The sequence below is a fragment of the Alosa sapidissima genome, chromosome 6 (genome assembly GCF_018492685.1).
Source record: "Alosa sapidissima isolate fAloSap1 chromosome 6, fAloSap1.pri, whole genome shotgun sequence".
Classification (NCBI taxonomy): domain Eukaryota; kingdom Metazoa; phylum Chordata; class Actinopteri; order Clupeiformes; family Clupeidae; genus Alosa; species Alosa sapidissima.
The window spans coordinates 1,081,703-1,098,615 of record NC_055962.1 but is presented as its reverse complement, the minus strand read 5'-3'; the positions used below and the strand labels follow the sequence as shown (position 1 = coordinate 1,098,615).

General features: G+C 36.7%; 1 protein-coding gene across 6 annotated transcripts in view; it reads left to right on the top strand.

Moving 5' to 3' along the window:
- enah (ENAH actin regulator) overlaps window positions 1-9,924 on the top strand; it is a 225,461-nt gene extending 215,537 nt beyond the window's left edge. For all 6 annotated transcript variants that reach the window (XM_042094273.1, XM_042094275.1, XM_042094274.1 and 3 more), the window contains 3 exons: window positions 4,653-4,737; window positions 6,853-6,910; window positions 8,436-9,924. In XM_042094273.1, coding sequence (XP_041950207.1) covers window positions 4,653-4,737; window positions 6,853-6,910; window positions 8,436-8,473 — 181 coding nt within the window. In that variant the 3' untranslated portion in view covers window positions 8,474-9,924. The remainder of the gene's footprint in view (window positions 1-4,652; window positions 4,738-6,852; window positions 6,911-8,435) is intronic.
- Window positions 9,925-16,913: the final 6,989 nt, after the last annotated feature.

Genomic DNA, 16,913 nt, shown 5'->3' with positions numbered 1-16,913 from the left:
TCGCATTTTCGCACTGTTATTTCGTATCGTATCTGGTGTGTACGGGCCTTAAGACTACACATCTTGTTCAATTGTTTCCTCTGTCCACAACATAATTTAACCATTTAAACTATCCACCTATTTAACTGTTCAGTCATTCCAACTATAATAAACATCATCTAGGCCTACCTCGCAAATAATTTAACCTTTTAAACTATCCACCTATTTAACTGTTCAGTTATTCCAACTATATTAAACCTCATCTACCTAGTTCAGTCATTCCAACTATATTAAACCTCATCTACCTAGAAAATAATTTAACCTTTTAAACTATCCACCTATTTAACTGTTCAGTCATTCCAACTATATTAAACATCATCTACCTAGTCCAGTCATTCCAACTACAATAAACCTCATCTACCTAGAAAATAATTAAACCTTTTAAACTATCCACCTATTTAACTGTTCAGTCATTCCAACTATATTAAACCTCATCTACCTAGTTCAGTCATTCTAACTATATTAAACCTCATCATGTTGGTCGCCAATTAGCACATCATCTGTTTTAACAATATATTTCACACCATATGTTTTGCATTTTCATGCACTGGTAATTCCCTGGAATTGCGTTTTCTAGTTCTTATTCTTCCTTCTAACGCAGTTAATGCAGCTTCAACTATTTAACGTAGAAACTTCATTCAAACTATGTGGGCTTTGTATTTTTCATCTTTGTAACTTATATAGTTTTTAAACTATTAATTAAAAACTAATCAAAATTTCCACATGGGCTGATGACATCACAATAGAGCCGTTAAGCAATTAGAATCCTATGGCAGGTGGTCAGGCCACCTGGTTCAACTGCCAGTCTCAGGCTTTAAGCATACAAACTGGCCCTATTAAGACTACACATCCTGTTCAACTGCTTCCTCTGCCAAAAACTGTTTCAAAATAAAAGTCCTCACTACAATGTTTTACTGTTAAACAATTTAACCCTTTAAACTACTGAACTTTTTAAGTGTTCAGCCATTGTAACTGTTACTTGTCATCAACTATGACTCCTACCCACTGTAGCTAGTTAGCATGGTTAGCATAGTTAGCATGTTAGCATTGTTAATATTATTAGCATTATTAGCAAAACTGAAAAAAAGTATTAGCTAAGTTAGCATTGCTAACATTGTTAGCATTTTTAGCAAAACTGCTAAAAATGATTAGTTGAGTTAGCTAAGTAACATGGTTAGCATAGTTAGCATGTTAGCATGCTAGTTAGCATAGTTAACGTAACTACTAAAAATGATTTCCTAGGTTAGCTAAGTCACAAGGTAAGCATAGTTAGCATTTTAACATTGTTAGCATGTTAGTTAGCATAGTAACTTGGTTAGCATTATTATCTTTGTTAACATAGTTAGCATAACTGCTAGCAAACATTAGAGCCATTCCAACTGTCAGTTATTGTCAACTATCTACCTAAATAATTTAACCATTTAAACTATCAACCTATTTAACTGTTCAGTCATTCCAACTATATTAAACCACATCTACTTAGCAACCAATATAGTTTGTTTTTACTCTGTATGATATTTTACATCATATTTTTGCATTTTCATGCACTATATTTCCTTCAGGAAATGCTTTTCTAGTTAAATTAATGGTAGCCTACAATAGTTAATTGATTTACGTAACATATTAGTTGGCTCAAAGAGTAGGGAATAAGGATGGAGAGAGTCACGCGTGTGTTGCTTTTGCGGGATCGAATCCAGTTTAATGCTAGTTTTCAAAACATATATTTTTTACATGTCTTTTGTCCGAGTGGCTGTAATGTAGCCGAGCGCTCATGGCGTATGAAGAGCGACTTCAAACCGCCTAAAACAACTTGTTTGTGAATGTCTGACAACTGCTGCAGCGCATGCATGCGCAAGGAAACCAGTAGGTGGAGAAACCAGAAGGCACACAACACTGGAACGATTTCAAGGCTGTTTCGCATAGGCTACTCAATGGTGCTATTTGACACGCATTATAGCGACCCCCACTCACCGGGGTTAGGTGGAAGGTCTTAATAGACGATTGGCGTAGCCTACAGTGGACTAGGGCTGTCTCAATTGCTCAAAAATGACGTTCGAATATCCCCTCTAAAATAAACACATGTATTCGAATATATTGGAATATCTAGGCTATATTATTTGCGCATTATGTCAGTGACGCGCATCATGTCATCTGTTTTTAACTTTTTGTATGGTTATTGCTTGACAGGGGGGATCCCAAGCAGCTTTCAGCCATAAGGCATTTCCTAATTCACCCGACACTGATATTCAAAATGTTTAATTAAATGTAATGTTAGTTGTAAACAAACGGGCTACTTGGTGAGGCTTGGCCTCACAGATAGGCCTATTAACTGATCGCCCGATTCACGTTGGCTACTTGGTGAGGGGGGCCATCAGACATTTGTTGCCAAGGGTCTATGAATCGTTAATCCGGCCCTGCCCCCAACGAACACAACTTTCCACCTCTGAGACAGCTTAAAAGAAGTCTAGAGGACTCCTAACTCACTGACCTACTTACTGTAGGCTGCGCAAACCACAGGCCTTTGGGCAAGCCTGCATTCGAGGCAGGCCTTCTGTTGAAGAATTTTATATAAATCCTGCGCTACCAGTATTCCTCCTATCCCCCGCTACCACAGCTGTGAATAGTGTGGCATGCTCACGCTTTATGTCTCCTTCTTGCAAACTAGGCCTATAGCCCAACCATTTATGTCTTCAAAAAATAACAACTTGCCAGATATGCCTTCATATCTTTGGGCTTCATTCAGCATTTTGTTCTTCCACTGGAAATGACTCTTCTATATTTGCTGCCTGTTGCATCCTTTCTGTTTGTATTGTTTAGAAAAGGTTTGACGTATTGAGTTAATGCATTAAACATTGTTTGCTGGTAACCAGCCACAAATAGCCTAAAGATTCTTGCGTGCGTACATTCTCGATTCTCTCCAAAATGTGCCCGTTCTATAGGCTGGCCAAGTGCGTAATTCTGCGATGTATTTGTATTCTCAGATGTATTTGTTTATCGTACAGAAAAATAAAAATAACCTGTCAAGCAGTCAATTGACTACATTGCAGTCAATAAGTAGGGCAAATTGCGAAACCAAAACGTGGGTCATAGTTGTCTAAGCCTCTGCTGTGAGGCCAAACCCATGAACAAAAACGCATTGATATCTGCAATAGAGTTTTTTTGGCGAAACATACTCACAAGCGAACGAGTCATAGCACTGAAGGGAGAGGCAACTGCATGTGATCTCCCCACGGGCCAATGGATGTACAAGTTTTCTCCTGTGCCTACGATATTTAATCCAGTGTTTTGTCAAGTTGCAAAATGCTATTCGTTTTAACAAATTTTTATGATAGTATGAAGTACTTTTTGTATAGGTTACTATCTTAATTGCTTTATACTCAATACTTAACCAATGGCTATTGCATCTGTCTATTGAAAGTGAGAATGTGGCATGTGATCTACTGTGTAGGCTTCATAAAATAAAATAAACAGATTGCTAATGGCCTACATGGGGTGCGTTTCCCGTACAACTACGGAGGTTAGCTTTTTACTAACAGGATGCATCGTTCAACTAACCAACATGTAAGTTACGACTGTTTCCCAAAACTGTCGTACTTACATAGTACTGTAAGTTTTGACCATGATAGTTTCCAAACTTCAGTAGTCTGGACTAAGGTGGTTAATGACGTTTAGTAGCACGTGAACGGGCACCTGCACATACTTCTGTGGCGCATTGCGTTAAGGCCGGCAGATGACAGCGCGCCGTTGAACAGCAGTTACCAGTCCCCTGTCCAAGAGTTTGAATCTGGAAGATTTTGACAACAATATTGACATCGTTGTTTACCTAAGTTTATCTTTTGTGCAGATCATATTATCAAAATCAGAAAATCAGAATCCGCCTTCTTGGCTTGGTTTGCGTAAACTAACAAGGACACCCCCCCCCCTCCATGAAAATCAAAGGCTACATATTCTCAGCTGACTCGTCAAAAAGTGCGCACCACCTTATTATCTGCAGGTGTGTGACTTTTACTTACGTGCACATGCAAATTGACTTTTAATTTATGTATTTTCTGCCTTGGGCATTTTAAAATATGGATGTATGGTGGTTAGAAGTGTAAATATAAATTAGAAACCTAATTATATTTATAATTATTAATTTGCAAACAAATAACTGGCGTCAGTGACGTCTTTGACATGAAGATCCCTGGAACTATGCTTCTACTAGCATTCTACCACAGGTCAAGAGCCATTTGAAAGCGATGCCCACTGTATGTTGAAGGCACATTATTAGAAGGATTATCAGATAACAAGACAAGGTGAGACAAGAGTGAAACTTATCTGAGAGTTGCCTTGCTTGTGTCCTTGCTCAGTGGACTCGTCGCAGGTAGACTGTTAGTCTTAAAATCTGTGAGTGGACAGGCCAGCTGCCAAGCTGGGTGGGCCTGGGCTTTAAAGTAAGGTTTAGTCATTATGTTGCCCACAGAAGGGGTGGAAAAGGCTTTGCAGCATTGAAATATGGTTGTATAATTTGCTTTGCTTATACTACTAGACACGCAGATAATAATCCAGATAATAAGATTCCCTGGGATAGCCTTACCATTAACTTAACCATTTCATACTTTTGCTCTCTTCAGGCCCAAATCTACACCCACACCCACAGGATCCTTAAGTACTAATGGAGTGTTAACAGAAGTGCTTGACTACGACAGATTGAAACAGGTAATATGACTTAAGATCACAACATGTAAACAGAACAATGTTTGAGTTACTTTGTCACTTCTGGGAGATAAACTATGCTAAGCTATGCTAACGGTGGGTGCTTCAAACTGAGTTACTACACGCTCAGAGACCAGAAGGGTGTATTTCTATATTATAGGTATGTTTTATGTAACTGGAGGAATAAGCTAATTTCCCAAAATGTTAGCGTGTTCCTTTAAGTAACAAATATTTTTTTAAGAGCAATATAATACCTCTAAGGTGTGTTCAAATAATTTGCTTTGAGTTTTCAACTAATATTCAAACGCTGTCAAACTTTCTGCGCAGGTAGTTCTCCATTAATAAGCACAGAGAAAAAAGATCTATTTTTGTTGTTTTTCCAAGACACAGTTGAGCTCAATTTATTATCAATGTATTTTTTACTATTGTCTCCTATATCTTAAGGTCATCTCCTAAGAAATACCCCAACGGAGAGGAATATTTATTGTCTCAAAAGCATATTTCTTTGTCTCACAAGAAATAAATCAGCTTTTATTGGACTCTGACCTGTTTTTCCTAACCCCCCTTAGGAGAAGTAAAGGAGCAAAAGGATAGATTGAGATGAGATCTTCAGATGAATTAGACTTGAGCTGAGACAGGACAAACAAACAAACAAACACATTACATTTATATAGCGCTTTTTTCCTTGAGACTCGGGACCTCACTAGTAACCACCACCAATGTGTAGCACCCACCTGCTACACGCCCGAACGCTCACCACACACCAGCTTGAGGTGGAGAGTGAGGGAGTGAATGAACCAATTACAGTGGGGGATGATTAGGGGGCCAGATTGAATGAGCCAGGTTGGGAATTTAGCCAGGACACCGGGGAACCCCCTACTCTTTGCCATGGGCTCTTTAATAACCACAGTGAGTCAGGACCTCGGTTTAACGTCTCATCCGAAGGATGGCAGTAAGTGCCACAGTAAGTGCCATGGGCTCTTTAATAACCACAGTGAGTCAGGACCTCGGTTTAACGTCTCATCCGAAGGACGGCATCTCCTACAGTGCAGTGTCCCCGTCACAGCACTGGGGCATTGGGATCGATTTTTTTTGGCCAGAGGGAAGAGTGCCACCTACTGGCCACCCACCAACACCACTTCCAGCAGCAACCTAGTTTTCCAAGGAGGTCTCCCATCCAAGTACTAACCAGGCCCACACCTGCTTAGCTTCAGTAATTCAGGAGGGCTATTCCTCAGGAGTTGAAATGAAGAAAAATAAAGAAAATACCCAAATACCGTTATTCATGTTAAACTGAGCTCAATTATGGAGAAATATGGAAACATACGAGGGCCCACCTCGAATTTTACTTTTCTCTGGGGGGTCCCATTTAAGTTCAACTTAATCTTAAAATACTCTTAAAATACCCCTTATTTCTCCTAAAGGAAGTTTAGGAGAAATATATTTCAGCAATCTCAATTTAAGAGCTGATTTATGTCTTAGAGACAGACTGTGAAGAAGACTCTTCTTGGTGGACACTGGATGAAGGGTTACTGTTGAAATGGAAAGATTTAGAATAGTTACACAAAAATGTTCCAATCTAACCTTTCAAAGAAAAAAAATGTTGCCCTTTGTTCACTTTTACTTTACTTGTAAATGTTATGTAAATGTGCTGGATGAAAAGTCAGTCAGTTATGTCATCCAGCACATTTACTAATTTTCAAAAAATTTGTAAATTTGATTTTTTTTTTTAATGATGTTGAATGTTAAATGATGACTCGATTTGATAATGATGGTTTGTGATGTTACAATTTATTCTATAGCATATTTATGTTGCATATATTCTATAGTAGTGAGAACAGGCGCTCTCAACTTCCAATCTGAGAGCAATTCCGGGTGCGAGTTATAAAGTGAAGTTTTTTCTCATTACTTATTTATTGATTAATGCCATGTCTACAGACGCGTTTTGGCCTAAGCCATCGTCAAAACGCATATATTCTATAGTCAGCATAGTCTAGCCCTCCAAATCTTATATTAGATTGAATTGAATGAAACAGAATGACCTAGTGTCATAATTTGGCACCAAATCCAAACTAACAATTGCTAATTTACTTATTGTTTGATTTTTATTTGATACAGGACATTTTGGATGAGATGAGAAAGGAACTTTCCAGACTGAAGGATGAGTTAATTGATGGTAAGTGTGAGTAGTATGGAGTAAAACTCAGCTTAGCCAACAGATGTTGCATCTCCATAGACTGAAATTGAATTTCATGGTCTGAAACTGAATTGTGAGAACTGAATGTGGAAGGGCATAGAGAGTGGGATTTTCAGACAGGATAATTTATATATCAGAGCAAATTAATTCAATTTGTATTGTTTTTCAATACAATTGGTCAATTCAGCATTGCAAATACAAAATATTCAGATTCATTTTGAAGCGACACAATTATTACTCCATAGCGTAGCCTGTATTCTGACTTAAAGGCCGTGTTGCAGGGTTCATTTTTCAACGAATTTGCACAATTTGCTTGTTGGTAATAAACATTTAAACTGTTATCCATTGTATTTGATGTTGTTGGGTATCACAAAACGAAATATAGTATGAAAAAGTCCATAGGGTAGTTGTGATATAAATGCTGTAACGAAATTTGAAGTGTAAATATACAAACTTTATGTTGAAAGTGTAACCGTGACCGTTTCCCATAGGAATGAGTGTAAAACATACCCTCCAAAACGAGACCTCCCGAAATTCAGAAATAAATTGAAATCAGACGTTATTACCTTTGGTAGATCATAGAGTAACTGTGATATAAATGCTGTGACGAAATTTAAAGTGTAAATATACAAACTTTATGTTGAAAGTGTAACCGCGATGTCCATTGGAATGCATTGAAATGAATGAAGTGCAGATCATGGTTATGGTTATGGTTATGGATTTAGCAGACGCCTTTGTCCAAAGCGACACATAAATACAAAGCAACATAATAATATTTAAAATTGAACAGGGAACAGATTAAAATGTAGGTCAAATATAGTAAGGATAGTAGTTGTAGTACACAATAATATCAATTCAAGCAATAGCCTAATAAAAAGCAATGTAAAAAAGGGGAAAGGCAATAATAAAACAATAATGTCAATTCAATCAATAATATAAAAACAATGACATGCTAAGACTACATTAAGGAGAATATCAATAATAAACAATAATGTCAAATTAATTAACAGCCCAATTAAAATAAAACAACATTTTATAAACCATAACACATTAAGCGCTTAAACAACTAAGTATATGTTGAATAGGAATGTCTTTAGACCCCTCTTAAACGACCCAAAACTACCACAGATCATGTAGCACCCAATGTTACGTCATCACCGAATTGCGTTAAAAACCCCCGCTAATATCAAAAACGACAAAAACTGGCATTTAACACCATTTTGAGACATTTTTTAAAAATTATATACATATCTTGAGTGCTTTTTTTAACCACCACTGTCGATTAATGGGTAACCTGCAACACAGGCTTTAAAATTATGTTTTTCCTAGTCTAGTCATCAGGTGTTTTATTATTGTTTTTATTGTTGTCATTTTATTTAATATAATTACATTGAACTGATATATTAAGTAAAGAAAATGTAAAATCAATAACACATCAAGCAGGTAAGTTACATTGCTATGTGTCTGTGTTGTGATTTATGTATCCCTGTCTCTCTATTCACAGCAATCCGAGAGGAGCTTGGCAAGTCAAACTCTTCATAGAAGTTCCCGAGGCATACTTTTACCTTCCTGATACTTAAAATCTAATATGGTATAACTTAAACGTTATAAAAGAAGTGAAACAAACAGTTGGATATTAACAGTTATTATTTGAGGGCAAGTAGAAGCATACAGCTGGAGTAGGCAAATGGATTGAGGGATTGACTCAGATGCCCATATAAACCTCAGTTTGGCCTGTGGCAAGGACTAGACACGGTCTTTACAATAAGGGATTTTTATCATGTGAAACTGGATCTCAATTTTGTAGACAGCGGGGAAATATCTGTATCTTAACTGAACAACATACCAGTTAAAAAGTCATTCAATGCTGTAATTCAAACATAAAGCATCATGACTTAGGCATGAATGCCTGGATATGGCTTGAATTTGATGAGAGCATGTAAGAGGGTCCCTCCCGGGGATAAAAGGAAGATTGTTGGACCAAGTCTGTTTTTGGTTTTAATAAAAGTCTTGCAATCATGATGAATTGGTTTTAGTCGACTGCTGCTGGACTGTATAGCTTGTCTTCCTGAAATACCATTTTGACTTTTGACATTGCTAAAACACAAGATTGTTCATGTCATGTAAGTCAGAAAGTACTTCATGGTCATATGAGGTAGCTTAATTCTATCATTTAAGGATGCTGCTGTGTCTTTACAAGATATTTATGGATGCTGAACAGCTGATTTAATGAAATTTGACATTGTAGCTCTTCTTGTTTTGTTTGTGGATGACCGATGGAATATGTGCAAGGAACAATGCCTTTCTACCGTAAATAATTGTAGCTCTTTAACCAAAATCAGAGAAATGGGTTGCGCCAATATCAACAAGACCACATCTGTAGATAGGGCTCTTGAGAGCTAATTTTTTTATCTGAAAATGTTTTTTTAACTTCTGTCAGACTTATTAGTGCATGTCATATTTTGTACTGTAAAGGAGCAATGTATGCCATACAATTAATGTTGTCAGTTTAAAAGCAATAAGTGTAGCATTTATTTGTTTTGTTTGCTCTTTGTCTGAACCAATTCGCCTTCATCAACCAACATTTGTTTCCTGTTTATTGTTTTTTTAGGAAGCCCACCCATTTAGTCATAATGATTTTACAATGGCAAAAAACAAATTGCTCTGTACAATCTACCTTCATCGTTGTTATCCAAAATCGCTCTTTTTTTAAGGACTGCCTCAGTGTAATACAAGGTAACAGTCAGTTGCAGGCTGCATGTTTTTATTTTGTGCCATTTGTAGTGTTTTTAATTTTCAACATGGGTTATTCATTTATCTTTAATATTTTGTTGTTTAGTTTGACCTTTATATAGCACCTAAATCAGGCAAGCATACATTTGAATCTTGGTTTGAATCTCTGGTTTTATTCAAATAAAAAAGTATGGAGCTAGACATCTGACATATTTGAATCATATATCTTATTTAATAAATCTGAATTTATTTGCTGTGAATTTCATACATTTTGTATTTTTAACATTACCTTTGAAGTGAATGTTGATATATTGTACTCAGATACATAAATACACATCTCTGAAATTCAGATTGCAGAAGTTCCGTTTTCGCCTGAACTAGCTTAAGGCAAAACATCCAGGTTTTCCAGGGAAAAGTAAACTAAAACTAAAACAAAGGAGTTAGATGCAAATGGAGCACAACAAAGTAAATGCTTATCAAAAGTGTATGTACTGTGTGGTTCGACTGGTTGTTTTAGCTTTTAATTTACAAAGCCTAGACCATAGTGATTCATAGGGATTTCTTATCTGGGCCCTATTTTATGATATTTTGTTAGCTATATATGTTTTATCAGGGGGGAAAACTCTCAAAGTTGCTTGAATTTTGGGTTAGGTATCTAATACCTGTCCTTGTTTACAGTCAGTTGCGGGGAAAAAGTGGTTTACTTTGATGTGGATGCTTCCCTGATAGGATTACATTGTAGCCTATCATCGCTGCTGTTAAGGTGTTTTAATTTAATGTTAGCTAAAACATCAGCTAAAAGGTAAAGATAGTCTAACTATAAAGCACACACATATGTTAACTACATTCAGAAGCTTCAAAACTTTCATCTGTGCCCAGCTAGAAATTGCATGATCTCTGTGTTTAAAATGCAGCAGTGATGCACATATAGTATGTGTGTTTGTATGTATGTACAGAGATACTGGATTTTTGGGGGTCTAGCAGCGAAGCTGCAGATTATTATTATTATTATACCTTCTTCTGTCATGGGAGTCTATGGCAGCTCATAGAACCGTCTGGTAAAAAGTTGTGAAATTTAGCACATTGATTGGGGACAGTCCCATGATTAATTTGACCAAGTTTCATGTCTGCACCTCAAGTGCTCTAGCGCCACCAATGTGTCAAAGTTGGCATTACATCCATGCACTTAACGTTTGAACCATATACCATATAATTTGAAAATTGAGGTATATTTGGAATCCTGCGCTGCAATACAGGAAGTGAGCTCGTATCTCAGCAACGCTTTGATGTATGAAGTTCAAACTTGGTACAGGGACTTGGTACCTGATTGTGAGGACGCACTAGGAAAGTGGCATCATTTGGCCTCTAGGGGCACTTAATACAGGAAGTGAGCTCATATCTCAGCAATGCTTTGATGTATGAAGTCCAAACTTGATATAGGGACATGGTAGTTGATTGTGAGGACATGCAAGGAAAGAGGTCTCATTTGGCCTCTAGGGGTGCTGTACTACAGGAAGTGAGCTCGTATCTCAGCAACGCTTTGATGTATGAAGTCCCAACTTAGTACAGGGACATGGTAGGTGATTGTGAGGATGCACAAGGACATTGGTGTGATTTGACCTATAGGGGTGCTGTAACACAATAAATGAGCTGATATCTCAGCCATTCTTCATCCAATTGCCATGAAAGTTGCTGTGAGTGCTTGTTCATGCCATGGCAATGCCATTCCTGCTATTGTACTGCTAGACCCCCACATTGCTGCTTGCAGCTATATTTAAATGTTCTTATTTTATGGAATGACCTGGCTGTAAATAGGTTAGGCTATATTTTTGTCCCTCTTGTGTAATAAAAATACAAAATGTATGGCGCACACAGCAAACATTCTCATTTATTGAATATGACACTTGACATGATATTAAACAATTCAGGTATTACATATTTACATTCAGATGCTTATGTAAAAATGCACATGTAATATTTACATGAATCATGACCAGTTTTCCACCAGTTTGTTCTGATTTAGTATTGCATGTGAATTTGTCACTTAGAATTGGGGCACATCCTCCCTGTAACATGAATTGTTACCTTTGATTAGGCAGTTTCTCTTTCCTGAGGGTAAGGGCCTATGTTTTTGTTTCTGTAAGGGGGTCTACAGTGATAAGATTTCCTGTTGGCGCAGCTGAATGAACAGAAATGGACTTCCTCATATGTTGTGCTCAATAAATATAACCAGTGGTCAGTTCTTGAACATTTCCCTGTATTGCAGAGCCAGCAAGTTGTACAAAGACTGTTTACAGCATTGATTGCACTTTAAGAGTAGAAATCCAGTGTGTTACTGCTAATCATAACCAATACCCTCAGTGGATTCCACCAAGGTTTCTGCTGTAGATCTACAGTCCGTGACAAAAATATTGGCAATATATAATAAATGCACTGTAATGTTCTTCCCAGGCTTCTTATAATTGATGATGGACCATTATTCTTCAAACCATTATTTTTCAATGTGAACCATTACACATACAATTTTCATTCAAACTTATTTCATACGTTTTGAAAAGGACACTTGAGCAATGTATTTTTCATTTTTGAGAACTTTATACTTTGAGATATTAACGAAAAACAAAACTAATTGTTCCTACTGACTGCATTTACATGCCCGTTATGAGGCTTATTCAGGATATGGTGTTACATGAACACACATGTTATGTCCCTGTATATATAATGAATAGCCTACTAGTATCCCGGTTATCAAAAATAATGTTCTATTACTATTACTCTCAAGCTGTTGTCTGGTGAGCGTTCTGGCGCATTATGGCTACCGTGCATCACCCAGGTGGGTACAATACATTGGTGGTGGTTAAGTGAGGTTCCCCCTTCGCTGTTAAGCGCTTTGAGTGTCCAGAAAAACAGTATATAAATGTAACGTGTATTAGCAGTCACACAGGTTTGCATGAGAAACCGGGATAAGGTGTAATACTTCTAAAGAAACTGGAATACTGTCCCAGTACTCCACCTAGCATAACCGGGTTACTGAAAACTGGGATAAGGGCTTATCTGGTGTTCTGTGAAATCAGGATATGATGTTTATATGCGTAAATACCAAATCAGGATACTTAAAAATCTCGATCATAATTGGGATACTAAAGTGTGTGTAAATGCAGTCAGAGTTTCTATTGGCCATTATGACAATAGGGCAATCAAGTTGGCTCACAGCTGTGTTCCACTGACTGCAGCTCCTCAAAGGCTCCCCTTTTCGCTTTCTCTTTCTTCAACTGGGAATATTAATACAACATGCACCTTTCATTTTCATCCTTCCATCTATTGTCCATCCATGTACCCACATCCAACCATTTATCTATCCATTGATCTGCATCCATCCATCTATTGATCTATACATCCATCCATTTATCCATCTATCATTCATTCATGTATCCATCCATCATCCACCTATCTACAAACCATATTTATCCATCCATATAAATCCACATTGACTTTCAGTGGGCCATTAAGACATCATGATGAGGGCTTAATAGTTCTACTGATTGATGTGGGTCTTCAAAGCCCCCTCTCTTTCCCTCTCCATTTAACTCAAAAATGCCAGATACCATTACCATGGTGACTACCTAGCAACCTTCACAGCAACCAACACTTCATATGCACTAATAATGCATTTCAGTTTTACTGTTAATGTTCAGTAAATACTGCTAAAAGTTAAATTTAGAACTTAACACATAATTTTAAAACATAGAACAAACAACTTCAATTGTCAAATTCTGACACTAGCTGTAACATCAAGAGGTTCAGCCATTAAAGGTGGTCTAAGCGTTGTTACGCGGTTTCTACTCTAATACATTTTTTGTCACTAACAGCACCTCAGCATTTGCTAGCGAGGGAGGGAGTAGCAAGCTAACTCTGTTTTGTCTGAACGTTAACAGATGTGACATTACCCAACATGACATTTCTACAGTGGCGGTTTTGCACTTTTGTAGTTCTCCCAGAATGATGATTAGAGCTTTTCTCATTGCTGGCTACTTTAGAATAGCTGTGTCATTATTTGAACCATTCCTGGGTCCTTTTTATAATGTGTGACAATCCTGTAAGACCCATCACCTTTCAGAGAGCGACATCTTGCTGTCACCGTGAGTAGCATCATAAGCCCAAATGCTCTAAATATATCCACAATACCCAATAACAAACGCAGTAAAGCCAACCAAAATCTCAGTGGTATGTCCTCCATATTTGACTATTGTTGAGTGTTCTTTTATCTGAAGGCTTTTTTTTTTTTAAGGTACAGTTTATGTGGTTTAGGTCATTTATGTTTGTGGATACCAAAATACATGTTTATTTCAGAATTACATTAGACAGCATGTTATTTGAACTTGTGCAAGGGTGCCAGTATTTTTCGCTAGAAATGCATGTCCAATCTGAGCAACCTTTTCCAGAATCACTATCAATAGAAAAATAAGTGGGCCTTTTGGGTTTTAAAAAGGTAAGTTCACACATTACATGAATCTGTGATTTTCATGGTTTGTGCCTTGTTCTGAAGTTGTATTTAATATCAGAAAAATATTTTAATGGTTTATGATCATTTTGTCCTTACCCAAGCTCCTCCATGCACAGTCACATTGACAAAAGACGGATTGTTTTGTTTATTTTACTTTTATTTTATTTTAGTCGCTTGTTTGAAAATATTTCACACTTTCGGTCTTCCTTAACATTTCAGAGTGGTTTGAATTTAATTTAAGTATTTGAGTCTCTCGCAATGCAGTGAGAATTATTTGGATAATGTGATTAAAATATGGTCAATTGTTCATTTGTAGATCATATCATATACTATATAACAAGTGAACGATTTTAATCAAACGGAAGAAATTCCGTTGAATGTTCCTTAGATGGCATTGATCACTTTCCTATTATTATTTTTTGCCCTGTTCCTTAATGTGCCGTGTTCATTTTTTTAAATACATGCTAGAATTGTTTGAATAAATAAAATAAAAATCGCAATACACCATCAAAAGTATTTGCTACATCTCACTGTTATTTTGATTACAATGTGTCCAAACCTGTCTTTCAAAATACTTTGTGAAGGACTGTCAAGTAGGGAAGAGCAAGGTAAGATGAGCTAGTGGGTAACTTGAGCAATTCACACTGTACAAAATAGTGTCCTGGGATTTTGGGTTGTAGGTTTGTACTTAGTAACCATAGCAATAGCCAATCCACATGGGGTTACATGGCTGGACAAAGAGTGACTTCCATAGGGGGTAATAAAAGAAAAGGTAAATGAGTTAAAATGAATGTTTTTTGGGCATAATTTCCAAATAATTTCTCATAATTTATGAGAATGTAAAAGCAGCAGGATAAATATTTTTATATTGTGTATTTTTGTATATTTAATGCTAAATCTAACACTGGCATTAAAGAAAAGGCAATTCCACCATAGTCCTGCTGTTTTACTGGAAATTACATTGCTTACACTAAAAAGCAACTTAATTGCCCTCCAGCAGGGTTCCCCAAATGGTGGCCTGCAAGAACACGCATGTATATATATATATATATAAATGGCATAGTGCATGGTATTTCCATAACCGTGAGATACGCACTTCACGATGACAGCAATGAGTTGTTAAAGGGGAACTTGGCAACTATTTCAACGTAATAAACCCGTTTAGAAATCATTTGGATGGTTAAATGACCTGTTCTGGTGAAAATGGTGACTTTTCCCGCTGCCCCTAGCGTCCCCAGGCGGAAAACCAACCTTGCAACATTGAGACTACCGTCCCGGAAAGAGAAGTGAGAAACAAGAAACTTGTTTTAAATCATGTTTCTTACCTTGTAACATCCACATTGTCTACCGAACTTATGCTAACCGTTTTGCTAGCTTGTAAACAAATCCATGTGCTTTATCATTACCTTTTTCCACAGTTTGAAATAGCATAATGCACAATTTCTCCAGCAGAGGGGGAAATCCTGCCAAGTTTCCCTTTAACAGACAAGACTTAGCAGCAATCTATCTAAAATAACACCTAGGCTATTTGAAGTAGGCCTATTATTCATGATTGTCACATATTGTGTGTTAGTGTAGGCTACATAGCTTAAACTGTAGGCTGTTTAAACTGTATTACGAGTTTAAAGTCGACACATTGAAATTAAAGTTGACATGACATTTCAACTTTATTCTCGAAATGTCAAGTTTTAAAGTCGACATGTCGAGTTTAAATCTAGTCATGGAATTTATTATTTTTTTTCTTCATGTGTGGCCCCAATACTCTGTCGTATCTTTGTACACTTTGCAACTACAGAAGGGTCAAGTTTTAATTACAATATTTAGAATTCACTTTTGAGCAAGATAGGCGAGATGCTAATGGCCTAATCTGATTCAATGATCTATGCTAGGCTGGAGCTAAAAGTACTACCGTCAGACCAAAGTTACTGACCAAGGTAGAGCAACATAATACATTACAATGAGAGTAAACGTGAATAGTTCCAGTCTGCATAAGTAGGAGTGGCACATAATGTCACAATGTAAACTTTTAAATGAACTTCTTTATTAGCATATGAGGGCTCGACTGTGGGATCCCCACCCTTCTTCTAAAAATAGAACACAGACCTTAATGGACATTGTTGCTTCTCGCTTCACTTTTAACCTCTCTGGTCAAACTCCGAGAAAGGCTGAATAACCTGGAGAAAGGTAAATCCCAATTGTTCAAGACGAGGGGAGGTGGAAAAAAAGGGGAGTATTTCCCCAAATGGTGGCGTATCCCTTTAAATATTGAATTTGCTTCATATTGGGATAGGCAGAAGCACAGTTTAATAACAATTAGTTAAATAATAAAGTTTTCTATTTGTTAAAACATTAACATACAGATTTTATGCAAATAATTAATATTTAATTAATGATGGAAAAACTATTAACTTAGTAATAGATAAAACTAATAGATATTTTAGTAAAAATTAACAAATTTTAAGAAAGGGTTAGGTAATGACTAGTTATAATTATTATTATAAAGTGTTACTGACTGATGTTATGGTATCAACTTAATCCTACCAAAGGAAAAAAAAAAATAAAGACCTTGTGAACAAAATTCAAGACTTTGTAAATTAAATCCAATATGTTTAAGGGCTTGACTTGCCCATTTGAAATGTAAGGCCTTTTTAAAACATTTAAGACCATGTTGGTACGCTGTCTGGATAGGAGCATCAGCTAAATGAACAATAAGAGTAATAGGAAAAAATAACTTGGAAAAACAAA